Below are 18,053 nucleotides of genomic sequence, written 5' to 3' on the forward strand. Positions count from 1 at the left end.
AATTTGATAATAATCACAATTTATGAACTGAATTATAATCTTAAATTACATGTATCTTAATATTTAGAAATTATCTAATGGACAAGTGATTAATTCTTAAAGTATAAACTATTTCAATTTATTTTGGAACACATCTGGCTACTGTACATATGCATACTCACATATGCTCTTAATATTTCTATCAGTTTTTTCTGAATGTACTGTTATCTTTGTTAATGTTGTTTTACCTAAAATATTTATTTCTGGTTTATATTCCCCTTTTTAAAGCTTTATTATTTTTTTATTTGACAAGACAGAAATTTAGAGGAAAGCAGATAAAGAGGGAGAGAGACAGATACCTGCAGCAGTACTTTACCACTTGTGAAGTTTTCCCTCTGCAGGTGGGGATTGGGGGATTGAACCTAGGTCCATATGCACTGTAATATGTGCACTTACCTACATGCAGCACTGCCTGGCCCCTATTGCCTTTTTTTATAAGTATGAATTTAATGCCTTCTGATTCAAGTATAGGATTGCCATTGCTATGGTTGCAGTGTACAATAATTTGCCATTTGCTTTTTAAAAACATTATTTAGATCTACCATATATATATTTACCCTGCAGATGTGATGAGTGCAGACTGTGCTACCATTTTGGCTGTTTGGATCCTCCTTTGAAAAAGTCTCCTAAGCAGACAGGTTATGGATGGATATGTCAAGAATGTGATTCTTCATCTTCTAAGGTAAGGGGAAATAAAGTGTGTAGAAAAATATTTTGGCTTTCTTTATTTTTATTTTGATAGTTTCTTTACATGATACCATCAGGTTCCTAACTTTGAAGAGAATTAGAATAATGAAGCACCAACTTTAAATTTGTATTTAATTTTTAATCATTTTATTGGGTCTTTTTATTATTTTTATTTATTTATGAAAAGGAAACACTGACAAAACCATAGGATAAGAGGGGTACAACTCCACACAGTTCCAGCCACCAGAACTCTGTATCCCATCCCCTCCTCTGACAGCTTTCCTATTCTTTAACCCTCTGGGAGTATGGACCCAACGTCATTGTGGGATGCAATTGCTTCCCTGCTGAACATGTGCATTGACAAGTAGATCCATACTCCCAGTCTGCCTCTCTCTTTCCCTAGTGGGACGGGGTTCTGGGGAATCGGAGCTCCAGGACACATTGGTGGGTTTGTCTGTCCAGGGAAGTCTGTTTGGCATCTGGGAACCTGGTGGCTGAAAAGAGAGTTAACATACAAAGCCAAACAAATTGTTGATTAATAATGAACCTAAAGGCTGGAATAGTGCAGATGAAGAGTTGTGGGTGGGGGTGGTCTCTGTTTTGTAGATAGCTAGTAGATTTTATTGGGTCTTAACAAGTTATAGTAGTTGTTGGCATGTGGATACGATTTCTCATCTCTTTACTTTTATCCCCAATGTAGGTCCTTTTCCCCCCATCATGCACTAAGAACTAATGCCTGCTTCACTCCCTTCCTCACCTGTCATTTGCTTTGGTGCAATACACCATATCCAGTCCAAGTATTACTTTGTTTTCCTTTTATGTCATTATCTCTTTAAGTTTTAGCTCTGAATGAAATTATCCTGTATTGGGCCTTCTCTCTTTGGCTTATCTCACTTAATATGATTCTTTCACAATTCATCAAAGGCCACCAAGATGCCTTCAAAATCTTTTAAAAGCTGAGTAGTATTCTGTTGTGTATATATAACACAGCTTTCTTGTCCACTTATCTGTGGGTGGGCATCTAGGCTGCTTTCAAATTTGAGCTATTCTGAGTTTTATTACTATGAGTACAGGTATATTGTAGGTCTCTTTGGATAGGTGTTTTTGTTTCCTTTGAATAAATCCCCAGGAGAGAAATTGCTAAGTGGTACAGAGTCTATTTTGAGACTTCTGAGAAATCTCCACACTCATTTCCACAAGGGTTGGACCAATTGACAACCCTACCAGCAGTATACTATCATACTGTCTGCTCATCTATATCCCTTTAATTCCTTACTCTTGCCTGATTGCTGTGGTTAGGGCTTTGTAGACTATGCTGAGTAGTAATGGTGATAGTTGGTAAACCTGTTTTGTTTTTTATTTAAAAGGGAAGGATTTCATTTTCTCACCATTGAGTATGATGTTGGCTGTTGGAATGTATATATAGACTCAGCTAGTTTGAGAAGTTTTCTATCCCAATTAAAATATATATATTTTGATAATGAGAGGGTGTTGAATCTTTTTGAAGGCTTTCTTTATCAGAATAATCATGTGATTTTTATTTTTCTTTGGTTGATGTGGTGGATCACTTTTATCTTGCATCTGTGGGATAAATCCTACTTGGTGATGATATACTATCTTTTTAATGTACTGCTCTATCTGGTTTGTTAAAATGCCTATCAGATAAATATGACTTCAGTGTTAACATAAAAAGTAATGGGAGTCGGGCTGTAGTGCAGCGGGTTAAGCGCAGGTGGCGCAAAGCACAAGGACCGGCATAAGGATCCCGGTTCGAACCCCAGCTCCCCACCTGCAGGGGAGTCGCTTCACAGGCGGTGAAGCAGGTCTGCAGGTGTCTGTCTTTCTCTCCTCCTCTCTGTCTTCCCCTCCTCTCTCCATTTCTCTCTGTCCTATCCAACAACGACGACAACAATAATAACTACAACAATAAAACAACAAGGACAACAAAAGGGAATAAATAAATAAAATAAATATTAAAAAAAAAGTAATGTTAACTTTATCATTTGACTGAGTTATCTATAATTCTTCCCTTCTCTTTTTTCCTAAATAACAAATAATTTTATGGGGAAAACTTTGAGACAGTGGTAATATTCTGTGCCATATCAAACTTTTAGTTTCTGTTTTAGCTAAAGGGTTATATAGTTATTATCTTTTTTTTCCATTTTTGTTTTATTTACCAAATCTTTTACATTAAAGAACTTCAGAGACTTAAAAATGATATGATGAAATATCATATTAAATAATCATTTTTTAACTTGTCTATAAAATAAAAAATATCAACAAGCATAGCATAACAGGGGTACAATTTCCATCACCAGATTTCTGTATCCCATGCCCTCCCTTGAATGCTTTCCTATTCTTGGTCTCTCTGGGAGCATGGACCCAGGATCATTATGGGGTGCAGAAGGTGGAAGGTCTGGTTTCTGTAATTAACTTCTCCACTGAACATGGTTGTTGGCAGGTCAATCCATACTCCCAGCCTATTTCTTTCTTGCCCTAATGGAGCAGCACTCTGGAGAGGTGGGGCTCCAGAGTATGTTGGTGAGGTCATCTGCTCAGGGAAGTCAGAGTGGCATTGTGGTAGCATCTGCAACTTGGTGTCTGAAAAAACATTAAGATACAAAGAGAAACAAAACCTAAAGGCAAGAATATAGCAGATGAGATTTGAGGTCTCCATTTTGGAAAAAGCTGATAGGTCTATTTTAGGTATATTCCAAGTGGCCCTTGACTTTATTAATTTTTGCCAGCTCCCAGCAGCTAACATGCAGGTGGACCAAAGGTATTGTCTGGGGAGATGTCAGACTAGAAAACTGTGTCAGGGAAGAGAGTAGCTCCCAAGTATGGGAAAAGTATATAAATATTATTAACTGTAAACACCATTGATTTGATCTGGGACCCATACTCAGTGCAGGAGCCTATGTAACCTCTGGATCACTGTAGGTGTGAGCTCACATTCTCTAATCATAGCTAGGAGGATTCTAGGTTGCACCCGTTACTGGACCCAACTTCCTCGAGTGTCAGAGTTTTTTATAATGGGGTAGTTTCTACCATTGTTGATCCACATTGAGGGCTAGGTCCTATAGGGGCCCATAAAGGGATCCATTTTGTTGTTGCTGATGGAGATGACCAGTGACAGTGGAAAGAGGAATCTATTAGAGGTCTAGGCCCATATCATGTCTGTGTGGGAATCCCATGATTTCCTGACTAGGGCCCCAGGAGATGAGGTGGCCTGGTAGTAACCAAAATTTACTTTCATTAAACCAAAGTTTAACCATCATTAAAGTATGCTAGTCTCTTGCCCTTATCCAGCTTTTGTAGTCCTTTGTCTGACAAGGTTAGCCCTGAAGTGATTGAGGGAAATGAAATAGGAAGTAGATGAGGAGAGTACCTGGGTCTAAGTAAAAACTGTTTGATTAAGTACTTTATGTTGTATTTTTCAGGTCTTTCTACTTGCTTGCTGTACTTATTGGGTCACTGCAAACTTTTGTGTACTTTTGCTTTAAGGTATATATTTCCCCTGACTTAAAGATACATGTGCATATGTGCTCTGTCTCTTGAGCCCTGGTCTATATCTAGATGCTGGGGCTTTCTGAGAAAGTGCACCATCCGAAATGGAATTAAGAAGTCATATGAGCTAGTAGGAACATCTCATCAAAGTACTGGAGGTGAAGAGTTGACATTGCAGGCCTATGACAGTGGACACAGTTTGAAGTGAAACATGTCAAGTTGATACTGGTTGCATTGATTAGGTTGAGATCAGCAGATGCAGTATGAATTTGGTATGGGTCGAGAGAAAACTACTAAAAAACGAGCCCCACCGCTGAAGTTCTAAGACTGGGAGAAATATGGGTTTTATAGAGAATGGGCAGGGCTCCTTAGGGTTTAAGAAGGCAATAGATAGTATTGTAACCAAGTTATTTGGAAATGTGGTTGACTTTGAAAATTTCTTTGTTGGGATTTTCTGTATCATACAAGACCTCACCATGATTTATGTAGTTTAACGCTATTTACATATAGCGGTAGCTAATAAAGTGATGCAGCCAGTTGCTTCTTGTTGCTCTGTTCTAAGATTGCAGATGATTTAATATTTCAAAGAAGACGTCATTATTAGAAATGTATTAACAATTTAAGCCCACTGTTAAAATTCAGTCAAGTTACCAATTTGAAACCTTAAGTGCTTAAAGAAATATATACTCAGAACTGGAGTATATGCATCAAAAAGTTTGAGACATTCAATCTGTTTTTCCCCTCACATATTGATTAGATAGTGAATTATAGTAAGAATATAGGTTAATAAGAGTGTATATTAACACCATTCCCATCACCAAAGGTGCGTTTCTACCCTCACCCTCCTTGTTTTCCCAGCACCACTTATTAAATAGACTCTCCTTCCTCCACTTAACATTTAATCCTTTATGAAAGATTAGATATCCATAGGTGTATGGGTTTATTTCTGGGTTTTCTTTCAGTTCTGTTGCACTGATCTGTGGATTTGTTTTTGTTCCAGTACCAGGCTGTTTTGATTATGATGACCTTATAATACAGTTTGAGATCTGGGAGTGTGATGCTTCCATTTCTATTTCTTTTGCCCAAGATTGTTTTGGCGATTCTAGGTGTTTTCTGGTTCCAGATAAATGATTGTAGCAAAATCATGGGTTGGTCAAATCAGAGAGGAAAAAAAAAAAAATCAATAATAGAAACGGCAGAGCAGCTCCAAACCAAAGGCTTCCCCAAAAGAGAGCCAAAGCAATCAGTATCCTATATAATAACCACAACAAAGGCGAAAGGAAAGTTTTATCAAGCCAGAGAGAAAGAAAGATAAAAGGCAAAATAAATAAGAAAATGGGGGGGGGGGGGACCACTACAGCACAGATGCCTCTCACAGGCAAAATCACAAGAAAACCTTCAGCCAATATCCAACGACCTAAAAAGCTTACAATACAACAAAAGAACAGAGACATCCTATAAATCAAGTCAGAGGAGGGGAAGGAAAATACCATCCCATCCAAACTGATCCTTAGTAGCTGGATTGAAGTGAGGCAGCTTTAGCTGACTCCCCACTGATTTCTGACAAAAAGTTCCCCTTTGGTGATTTTAACTCCACAGGTGGACATGCCTCATTGTCTGCCCAGTTTCCACAAACCAGCCAGCTGAGTGTTGGGGATTGGGTGACTCATGGTTTTGCTTGCTTTGTCCTTTAAGCTCATTTTTGCTGGCTTTTGGATGATATATAACTTTCTACTGTGCTTCCTTTTTGACCCCTTCTTTATAGTTTATCTTCTATAAGCCTGAAAATCCTGTTTCCCCTTAGCATTCCCAGAGTTTGAGTCAGTTTGGGGTAGGGGGGGTGTCTGTTTCATTACTGCTTTCAGGTCTCCATCTTGACTCCGCCCCTAAAAATAATTTTTTTTAAGTAAACAGAGACTTTGAGAATTTCAGCTTTCTAAGATCTGAACTAAAAAAAAAGCTCTTCAAGGAGAATCTTACTGCAGTACATTAAACAAGCACATTTAATTGAATCTAGTATTAGTGGAAATTGAGTGTCAAAATTTTATGTATTGTGAAGATTTATGAAAAATAAAAAGTTCAAATGAATTACTCTTTGAAGTTCTTTTAAATTTGAAGCATATAACTGATCCACTAAAAAGTGACTTTTTGATTTTTTAAGTATTTATTCGACCTCTGGGATTTTATCTTACATTACGGTGAATTTTAAACTTCTGAATTTATCATGGTTGATGGAGTAGTCATTTTCAGTTAAAACATATACTACTTAACAGCAGTTCAGAAATTTAGCATTTCTATGACAAGCATTAGGGCTTACAACAACGTGCTTTGCCAGCTTTACTGAGTTTTAATTTTAACTGATAGAGGTAAAAATCTGTGGAAAGGCTGTTTTAGAAACTGATAGAACTAATGTGTTAGTCTCCAGACTTAATTAAAGTCTGATTTTTAGAACCAGCATGATTTTCCTTCAAGATGACTGTGCGTTAGGTGTTTCAACATTCCGTTCCTCTTTGCTAGTGTTTGGGGTAAAATCCATAAATATAGTGATTTTTTTTTTTGTCTTATCCCATACTTGTGTTCAAACTGTTGACAATAATTCTAGCTTTGATCCTGTCTCAGAATTGTTTGCATGAATTATTTTAAGTACTTGACTTTTAATTGAGTGATTACGTGGAGGCTGACCATATGATTTACAAAGTTATTTAACAATACCTCTAATTATAGTTCCTATGCTTTTAAACTAATATTTATATGTTTTGAGCTGACCATAAATCATTATTAACTTCTCAGAAAGATTATTTACTTGGGCAGAGATAGCATAATGGCAATGCAAAGAGATGCCTGAGGCTCCAAAGTCCTAATTTCAATCCCTACCATCAGTATAAAGCAGAACTGAGCAGTACTCTGGTTTAAAAAAAAAAAAAAAAAAACAGAACAAGCAAAGATTATTTACTTGATTGTCCTAGCATGTTTATGCAGAAATTTTATTTTAATTATTATTATTATTATTTGTGGCTCAGAGTTCTGATAATTTGCAGTTTCATCTTTCCTCAACCAGCTTTTTGATTCTTCTTACTTGGGGTGTGGGGGAGTTAAGAGACAACATAACACTAGAGTTTAGCAACATCTAATGTACTCCCATGTGGTGCTGGGTCTCTTCCTGCATCCCTTGATAATATTTTTTTAATCAAGTAACAATTTTCAGCAAAACAAAGCTATGGCTAGACTTTGTAACAGAATTCGACTCTATGCTGATGTTTTTAGTTCTGTAATTTTAAGGTAATTTGCATTGCAGTTGGACAAAATACATATTACACACATTGGAATTTGTCAATAAGTTATAGTCTTGTAATCCTTACAAATCTTTTTAAAATCAATTTTACTGGGGTAAATTATGATTCCTAAGACAGATGTCACAAGAGTACAATTCCTTATCTCCTAATGATATGTATCCATACTCTATACCCACAACAAATTTAAGTTTTCTTCCACCATCATGCACTGGGTTATGAGTGCCCTTAATTAATCCCTTATATAGTTCTTAGCTTTGTTGTAGTAGACCACAGCTAGTCTAAGTTTCACTGGTTTTCCCTTCTTTGTCTCTTAAGTTCCATTGTAAGGTCATTCAGCTTCTCTTCCTTGTTATGATATATCCCACTAAACATGATTCTTTCAGTTTCATCCAATATTTGACAAAAGAAAAAGATTCCACCATTTCTTATAGCTGAGTAGTATTTCATTGCATACACACAAATTTTTTTTTACTAGTTCATTTAGAAAATAATGCTTTATAAGACTGTAGTTGATAAATGAGTACAGTTTTTTTTTTCTTCCTGTGATAGGTGTGTACACACTATTTCTGCCACCAAACTAAGTCTCTCTCCACCATTGTTTCTTGGGTACCTGATTCCCTCTTCCTCACTTCGTCCACAGCCCAGAGTCCTTTGAATTGCTGCAATACACCCCACTTAGTCCAGGTTTCACCCTTTACTTCCCTACTCTTGCCTTACTTTTTAATTGCTCTCTGTCAGTGAGATAATCAAGTATTCATCCTTCTTCTGACTATACTCATTTAACAGGATTTTCAAATTCCATCGAAGATACAGAAAAGGAGATTTTATCACTTCTTATAGCTAAATAGTATCCCACTGTCTATATATACCACAACTTTCTCCCCTTCTAGTATTGTTTTTAGTTATGTGACATTTCCCCTTTTGTCTTCCGAAGGTGGACTCTTAACTCTCCATCCTTTTACTGTGATCTACAGAGTTTGAGCTATTACAATTAAATGCTGTTATGAACTATAGGTTGATCTTTTGGATAGGTACTTTCTTCTGTTGTTAGGATAAAATCCCTAGGAGAGAAATTGCTGGATCACAGGGTAGCTCTATTTCTAGTATTCTTTTTTTTTGTATTTATTTATTTATTCCCTTTTGTTGCCCCTGTTGTTTTATTGTTGTAGTTATTGTTGTTACTGATGTCATTGTTGTTGCATAGGACAGAGAGAAATGGAGAGAGGAGGGGAAGACAGAGAAGGGGAGAAAAAGATAGACACTTGCAGACCTACTTCACCGCCTGTGAAGCGACTACCCTGCAGGTAGGGAGCCGGGGGCTCGAACTGGGATCCTTCCTCTGGTCCTTGCGCTTTGCGCCACATGCGCTTAACCCACTGCGCTACTGCTCGACTCCCAGCCTTCCTGTTCTTTAACCCTCTGGGAGTATGGACCCAAGGCCATTATAGGATGCAGAAGATGGAAGGTTTGACTTCTGTAATTGCTTCCCTGCTGAACATGGGCATTGACAGGTTGATCCATACTCCCAGTCTGCCTCTCTCTTTCCCTAATGGGGCAGGGTTCTGGGGAATGTCCAAGACACATTGGTGGGGTTGTCTGTCCAGGGATGTCTGTTTGGCATCATGTTAGCATATGGAACCTGGTGGCTGAAAAAAGAGTTAACATATAAAGCTAAACAAATTGTTAACTAATCATGGACCTAAAGACTGGAATAGTGCAGATGAAGAGTTCGGGGTCTCCGTTTTGTAGCTAGTAGGCATATTTTAGTTTATTCCAAAGTGCCTGTGGAACTCTTAACAGTTAATGGAATTGAATTCTGAAATTTTTTATTTAGATATTCTGATCTTAATGTTGAGATACTATTGCATAAATTATCCCCAAACTCAAGAACACAGCTGGGTATGGTGATAAGAGAGGAGTTTGAATACACTGATGTGTATGAGATCTCTGATTTACTCCAGTAAGTTCTCCCTGCACCTTGGAAACGCACACAGTTTTATTCTGGTTACATTGTAGTCACAAGAAGGGGTGGGGGAATAGACCAAATGAACTTATTTCATTATTTCAAAGTAAGCAGAAAACAGACAAAGGCAGTCTTTCACATAGCTACAAAACATGCACCTGATCCTTGGCCTTGGTGCTGGCAGAGATAGGGAGGCCTAATATGTATCAGTCCAAAGCCAGCTGGATTCCTCCCTAGTCATCTTTATCTTCAAGCACTGCTGCCTTTGGCCTACTAGCTTAGGAATGTAGGGGGAGGATATAGCAGCTACAGCTACTGTTTCTAACTGCTATGAGGACAGGCACATAGAAAATACAGACGTAAGCTATATGTCTCTAGATCACAGAGGAAATCTAATTTTCTACCAGGCACATAGATCAAAATACCTAAAAGGGTGAATCAGGAATGAGTGTACTCTGTGTTCATCTAATGTTCCATTTCAATACCAAAATTTGTAAGAAATTATAGATATGAAACTCCAGCATGCTTTTTTTTTCGTGTCTGGCAGTTTTCTGTGTTGTCAAATATGTTTTGCTAACCTTAATTTTAAGTAATATACATACGGAGTGGCTACATAATTGCTTAGGTGAAGAAAATCGACATTTTTTTAAATGAAAAAATATTATACTATTAATAACAGTGACATTTATTGAGTACCAGTATGTGTCTAGCATTGTGTAAAATGAATATTCTTATTTAATCTTCATCGGGGTCTTTGATGTGATTATTATTGTTACATTTAATCTTCCCTATACAGATCTTTTTAAGAAGTTTCAAAGATGTTATGTGTTGCACAGCTAGTGTTATATGTAGTGTTTCAGACCTGATAAGCCTGATTCTAGAGCCTGGGTTTTAGAAATTTGCTATTATACATTCGCAGTTCCTTATTGAAAATATTCTCAAGTCATATTTTTTCTGAAGCCAATTTAGATTTTTTTAAATTTCTTTTTTATTTTTTAGTATTTATTTATTATTGGATAGAGACAGAGAAACCTGAGAAGGGAGGGTGATACAAAGAGGGGAAAAAACAGAAACTTGCAGCCCTGCTTCACTACTTGTGAACCTTTCCCCTTAAAATTGGGGACCAATTTAGATTTTTTAAACGTGAAAACTCAGGTTATCTTTTCAATTATAAATACTACTAGTAAAACAAAAAGGGAAAATATCTTTTAGGTGGCGTCTACCTTGGTCTGTCTACAAAGCAGTATAATAAAGCCTGGAGATAATTCTTATAACAACTAAATTGATTCAATATGATGCTACCATAACATGAGAAAGATGGTCTATAACTCCTGTAGACCCTTTCTTCATAAAATTTTAACTAAGTAATCTCTTAGGGAAACTGCTATTCGACTGTATGGATAATTTATTTACTTATTTATTTTTTTAAGAAAGGAGACATTAACAAAACCATAGGATAAGAGGGGTACAGTTCCACACAATTCCCACCACCTGATCTCCATATCCCATCCCCTCCCCAATAGCCTTCCCATTCTCTATCCCTCTGGGAGTATGGACCCAGGGTCCTTGTGGGTTGCAGAAGGTGGAAGGTCTGGCTTCTGTTATTGCTTCCCCACTGAACATGGGTGTTGACTGGCCAATCCATACTCCCAGCCTGTCTCTCTCTTCTTTTCTAGTAGGGTGGGGCTCTGGGGAAGTGAAGTTCCAGTACACATTGGTGGGGTTGTCAGTCCAGGGAAGTCTGGTTAGCATCATGCTGGCATCTGGAACCTGGTGGCTGAAAAGAGAGTTAACATACAAAGCCAAGCAAATGAACAACCATGGACCTAAAGACTGGAACAGTGCAGATGAAGTGTTGAGGGGTATTCCCTGCAGGCTCTTGTGTACTTCTGCTTTCGGGTATATATTTTTCCCTAGTTTATGGGCACGTGTGAACATATTCTCTATCTCAGGGGACCTGGACTATATCTAGGTTTGGGGACTTTATTGGTGAGTGGACCACCTGGAATGGAACTAGAGAATACTATAAAAGGAAAGGTCTCACCCGAGTGATGAAGCTCAAGGGTTGTCATTCCACACCTGAAGTCTCTGGATGACTGTATGGATGGATAATTTATATAGACCCAGAGGAACTAAATCAAACTGGGAGATAGATGTGGGACAGGGATCTAAAAGTGAGGGTTTATTATTATTATTATTATTAGGCACTAAACACTGTATTTTAGCTGTTAATTATTAATTCTTTATATTTTTAGGAGTTGTGAAGTTTGAAAACCAGTGTTGTGAAAAGAAACTAAAGCTCAACATTGATTGCTCAACAATTTGTTTGGCTTTGTATGTTAACTCTCTTTTCAGCCACCAGGTTCCAGATGCCATCAGGATGCCGGCTAGGCGTCCCTAGACTGAAGACCCCATCAATGTGCCCTGGAGCTCCGCTTCCCCAGAGACCCACCCTTGTTGTTAAAAATTCATAGGGCTCTAGCTGGCTGGGCTAGCTTCACGGGCGGGTAACAGAGACGACCAGAGACATACGGCTGGGCAGGGAAGCTGTATTTCTTTATTCAGGAACGATTCATAAACTAAACCAAACTAATCACCAAACAGAACTCTGCTGCCTCTTTGCAGCGGCGCAAGCACTCTCTCTTACTCTGGAACTCAGGAACTCTCTCTTACTCTCGAACTCTGAAACTCTGGCACTCAGGAACCCTCTCCCTGGAACTCTGGCGGGGTTCCTTTGGGCGGGGCCAAACGGGCCCGCGAAATTAGCAGGACTGATCCAATTCTCTTGGCGGGGGAGAACTAGAACAACCCAATGTAAAGCATACAACAATTACCCCTTTTCTTTTTAACTAAATGACTACAGTATCAAGGGTGTGGGGTGAACAGAAACCTATATCATACAGGCATTTTTTTAAAAAGATACTGGCACAAACATGGAGAAACATGTAAGCAAGTAACAAGAACCAGTGTGCTGTCAAGGGAAGGCCTGAGGGGGCCTTTTTTGCCTCTGTGGGCAAAACTTTATCAGCTTAAAAAAACATTTCTTGCCTCTGGGGGGCGTACTTGCCATGACGGGCATTTGCATGGGGGTGGGGAATGGCCTAGAGTCCCAAAGGCAGCTGGCTGCAATTTACATACTGTGAAACAAAACTTGTTATTAGCATAACCAAAGCACAATCTAATGTTCTAATAGAGAAGGAATTTGAGACTTAATATCAACAACGTCTTTTTAACCTTTTGTTACACCCATTGAAGATGGAGTCAGGAAAGGAAACCTCAGGCATGAGAATAATTAGCATAGCCATTGTGCGATCTACCATTTCTAATTGAGAAGGTAATGGAGAGTTTTACATATCAACAAGTCTATTTAACCTTTTGTTTAGACCAACTTAGTTAAAATTATTGATTGTTAACTAATTTTTACCTCAGACTTTAAATGTAAGTTAATTTTATCTTTATGAGAATTATGTTGAAAACCTTTTTCATTTAACTTTGTCTAGTAAGAATTTAGCCTTAAAGTTACTGTTTACCAAACTTTAAACATACACATAAACATGGTCATTAATACACAAGGAGAGAAACCTTTGTTACGAAGGCATGTCATTTTAAACACGAATTTAGATATGTACTGTCTTAGTTGTTGGGGGGGGGGTTCACCATCCGGAGGTGGCTTCCCGCGCAGCTTTACTTCTAGGAATTGCAGATTGCGATCTCTGCACAAATCTCTGCGTACTCCAACTTGTCTGCCTTCATACCAGACCGGCGGCTGGAGATCTCGTGTGCCCAGTTTCGGCAGGGAGCCCGGGGGTCCAGGAGGTCCGGGATCGTTCCAGAATTTATAGCAAGAGGGCAGGCGGGCCAGCATTGTAGAAGGCGAGGGCCTAGGTGCCCAGGGGTGGTGATCATGATAGGCCGCGGCAGCCCTGCCCCATGGCCCTGTCATGTCTGCTGCCCTGCTCGCAGTGGCCGAGCAGCGTGGAGGGATCACACGTCCAGTGCCCTGTGCCACGCGGTGGAGAGCCGGCTCCTGTGGGCTGGCCTGTGTGCTGGCATCGGGCTCCAGCGTGTTGGCATCGGGCTCCTGCGTGCTGGCGTCAGCCTCCTGCAGGCTGCGGGGCTGCGGGCGCGGTGCGCGGGGTTGTCTGGGCGCAGCCGGCTGGCTGGCTGTTTAACCAGGTGGAAACAGCAGCTCTGTGCCTCGCCTCTTGCCCGCTGGCTCTTCCCAACTCCTCTGGCTGTTTTGAGTGCGCCCGAGCGAGTGGAAACCACAGAGTGGTCCAGAGATAAATGTTCCAGAAACAGCAAAACAGTCTCGTGAAGAAAGAGCAGAGGCCTTTGGAGATCTCTTCACAAGCAGAAGAGAAGGCCATAGTACATAGGTAGCCAAATTGTCTTTACTTATCTGAGAGATGCGCAGGTCAGGTCCACGTGGGCGCCATTTGTTGTTAAAAATTCATAGGCTCCAGCTGGCCGGGCTAGCTTCATGGGCAGGTAACAGAGACGCGGAGACAACGGCTGGGCAGGGAAGCTGTATTTCTTTATTCAGGAACAACGATTCATAAACTAAGACAAACTAATCACCAAACAGAACTCTGCTGTCTCTTTGTGGCGGCACAAGCACTCTCTCTTACTCTGGAACTCTGGAACTCTCCAACTCTCAAACTCTGGCCCTCTCTCAGGGTTCCTAGGGGCGGGGCCAAGTAGGCCCACGAAACTAACAGGACTGATCCAATTCTCTTGGCGGGGGAGAACTAGAACCCAATGTAAAGCATACAACACACCCTACTAGGGAAAGAGAGGCAGACTGGGAGTATGGACTGACCAGTCAACATCCATGTTCAGCGGGGAAGCAATTACAGAAGCCAGACCTTCCACCTTCGGCAACCCACAACGACCCTGGGTCCGTGCTCCCAGAGGGATAGAGAATGGGAAAGCTATCAGGGGAGGGGATGGGATATGGAGATTAGGTGGTGGGAATTGTGTGGAGTTGTATCCCTCCTACCCTATGGTTTTGTTAATTTATCCTTTCTTAAATAAAAAATAAATTAAAAAAAGAAACTAAAGCCACCCACATGTTTTTGCAAAGATTATTTTGAAATATTTGTATTTCACTCAATTTATATACAAACTAAAAGAACTTACACCTTTTTTCAGTATCATATAGTAAAAAAATGTAATGCAATGGAGATTTCTCTAGGCTCTTTTGCTAATGTATGAAAAATATGAAAGTGTTTCAACTTTCTCGTAAAAAAATTTAACAAAAGGTTCCATCTTACAGACCAAGATTCTTGACAGAGAAGTAATTTATTTCCTCTGCATTTCCACCTATGACTTAGTTCGGACACCTAGGTGCTTTTGTAATTTCAGACTTCAACAACTTTTTTTCACCTTTAATATATCGTTCTCTTATTCCTCTGGGTATTATTTGTATGTTAGATTTAGAGTCTGGTCATCTAAAATACAATCTATTTTAATGTTTTCTGTGAAGGTTTCTTAAAGGTTTATGTTGTAGTGTTATATACTCATTGAACTCAAGTTGATTTTTTTTGTTAAATGTACCTTCAATAACAGCTATAAGTGATTATCTGCTTCACTGGTTTGAAAACTCTTTAAAGTATGCTTTATAGATTTAAAATTTTTCAGAGTCATTTAGACAAGTCCTACTTGAATCAACGCATTATTTTTTAAATCAGGCCACTTTGTATTAGTATATAGCTACTTTGTGTCTGTACTGTTTAAGACAAATAGTATTCTATATATTTCCTTTCTTTTTTTTACTATTTAAAAGAAATTTATTTATAAAAAGGAAACACTGACTAAACCATAGGATAAGAAGGGTACAACATCACACAGTTCCCATCACCAGATCTCTATATCCCATTCCCTCCCCTGATAGCTTTCCTATTCTTTATCCCTCTAGGAGTATGGACCCAAGGTCATTGTGGGATGCAGAAGGTTGAAGGTCTGGCTTCTGTAATTACTTCCCCGCTGAACATGGGCATTGACTGGTTGATCCATACTCCCAGCCTGTCTCTCTCTTTCCCCAGTGGGGAAGGGCTCTGGGGAAGTGGAGCTCCAGTACTCATTGGTGGGGTTGTCTGTCCAGGGAAGTCTGGTCGGCATCATGCTAGCATCTGGAACCTGGTAGTTGAAAAGAGAGTTAACATACAAAGCCAAACAGATTGTTGAACAATGGACCTAAAGGCTGGAATAGTGCAGATGAAGTGTTGGGGGGGGGGGGCTCCATTTTGTAGATAGCTAGTAGGCATATTTTGGTTATATTCCAAAGGGCCTGTGTCTATACTAGTGTTTGTTTTTCTGTTTTTTGGAGGTTTTTTTGCCTGAGCCTGAAATCTTACATGCAGGTGGATCCTACTTATTGTCTGAGGAGATGATGTCATGGCTGGAAAAGGACCATAAACCTGGATCAGTGAAGAGAGTAGCTCCCAAATATGGGGAAGATGTATAAATATTGTTGACTGTAAACCCCACTGATTTGATCTGATCTGGGGCCCATATTCAGCATGGAGCTTATGTGACCTCTGCATCCCTGTAGATCTGAGCTCACATGCTGTGGTCATAAGTAGGACCCTCCCAAGCTGCCCCAATATCAGGATCCATCTTCCTCAGGTGTAGCATAGAGCAAATTGTCCAGCCTCCCTTCGGAGGATGGAACATTCTCTACTGTTGTTGATCCAAGTTGAGGGCAACGTCCTATGGGGGCCCACAAAGGGGTCTATTGTGTTGTCCCTGGTAGAAATGACTGATAACAATGGAGAGAGGGACTTATTCGAGGTCTAGGCCCATCATGTCTGTTTGGGAATCTCAGGACTCCCCAACTAGGGTCCCAGCTGATGGGGTGGCCTGATAATGACTAAAGAGTCATCAGTATAGTATGCCAGTCTCTTGCCCTTACTCATCTTTTGCTGTCCTTGCTTTGATGAGGTTAGCTTTGGAGTGAGTGAGAGAACTTAATAGGAAGTAGGTGAGGAGGTATCTAAGACTAAGTAGACACTATTTCATTATGAACTATGTACTGACTCACTACAGGCTATTGTGTATTTTTGCTTTCAGGTATTTTGCCCTAATTTATGGGTACATATGAACATATGCTCCATCTTACGGGGCCTGGTCGACATCTAGGTTTTGGGACTTTGTTAGGAAGTGAACCTCCTGGTATGGAATTAGAGAATACTATGAAAGGAAAGGTCTCATCCGAGTAATGAGGGTGAAGGGTTGACATTTCATGACTGACGTCTCTGGACACAGTCTGAAGTGAAGCATGCTGAGGTGGAACTTGTTGAGTTCATTAGGTTGGGATAGGTGGATGGATGCAATATCATTTGGTAGGAATTGAGAGGAGCATGCAGGAAAGTGCGTCCCACCCTAGAGGTTCCAGGACTGGGGGGAAATATAGGCTCTATAGAGGAAGCAGGAGGTTCCTGATTGCCAGGCTAGTCTCGCGGGTGGGAGAGAGATGGCTGAGCTGGGATGCAATGCAATGCAATGCTGGCTTTATTCATCTGCATTTATACTCTCCAGCAAGGAAGTGGTAGGGTGTAAAACAGGATGTGACGAAGAGAGGGTAGAACGAAAAGAGAGTGCAAATCAATGGGTATTAAATGGTAGAAAACAGGGTGTGACTAGGAGAGGGGTTGGAGTGGAAAAAGAGTGTGAACCAGTGGGGATTAAAACAATTAAAACAGTGATGTAAATGAACACAGCGTTAAGCAATACAAGCGAACCTAAAGTGGTGATCAAAACAGAAGGTCTTACAAGCAGAATTAGAAGCATACCAACATCTCCCCCTTTCTTTTTAACTAGTGGCCATAGTATCCGGAGCGTGGGGTGAACAGAAACCTTTATCGTACTGGCATTTTCAAAAGAACTGGCACAAGACATGGAGGAACAAATAAGAGAGCAGCAAGAACCAGTGTGATGCCAAGGGGAAGTCTGAGGGGGGCATTTCCTGCCTCAAAGGGCATTTCCTGTCTCTGTGGGCATCTCTTGCCTCTTGGGGGCGTTTCATGCCTAAAAGGGTGTTTCCTGCCTCTGTGGGCAGGACCTAGTAAGGAGGGGGATTTCCTGTCTCTGGGGACAGGGCCTGCAGGTGAGGGGGTGTGGCCTATAGAGTCCCAAGGCACCTAGCTGCAAAATCCATGGACTGCTGCTGTCAGTCTTTGAGAAACCCAGCAGCGTAAAGGGAAACTGCTGTAAAGTTGTGTAAAGTGTCCAAGACGTGTACCAGTAAGACCAATAGAAGTGTCAGTCCAAAGCAGATGACCACGGATGATATGCCAGGGGATGAAACGCTGCACATCTGTCTCAATGGGGAAGGTCAACCACTGTAATTCCGATTTTCTGTAGAGAGTGAGCTTTCGAGTCTGTGAATCAGTTTCTTCAGGTCGTGCCAGGTCACATCATTGGTTTCAGGGGGTGTGTTGTAGTCATGCCATCTTGTGGGCAATGTCAGAGGACAGGGGTCCAAATGGATTTCCAGGGATTCCATTTGAGCAGATGCTTTTTCATGTGAATACTTGACAGCTGTAATTCACTTACTTGTG

The 18,053-nt window shown here is 40.1% G+C and overlaps 1 protein-coding gene across 6 annotated transcripts in view; it reads left to right on the forward strand.

Moving 5' to 3' along the window:
* PHF14 (PHD finger protein 14) overlaps nt 1-18,053 on the forward strand; it is a 167,955-nt gene that overhangs the window by 104,928 nt on the left and 44,974 nt on the right. For all 6 annotated transcript variants that reach the window (XM_060184286.1, XM_060184284.1, XM_060184285.1 and 3 more), the window contains one exon: nt 604-721. In XM_060184286.1, the coding sequence (XP_060040269.1) occupies nt 604-721 (118 nt within the window). The remainder of the gene's footprint in view (nt 1-603; nt 722-18,053) is intronic.

The sequence above is a fragment of the Erinaceus europaeus genome, unplaced genomic scaffold (assembly GCF_950295315.1).
Source record: "Erinaceus europaeus unplaced genomic scaffold, mEriEur2.1 scaffold_225, whole genome shotgun sequence".
Lineage (NCBI taxonomy): Eukaryota > Metazoa > Chordata > Mammalia > Eulipotyphla > Erinaceidae > Erinaceus > Erinaceus europaeus.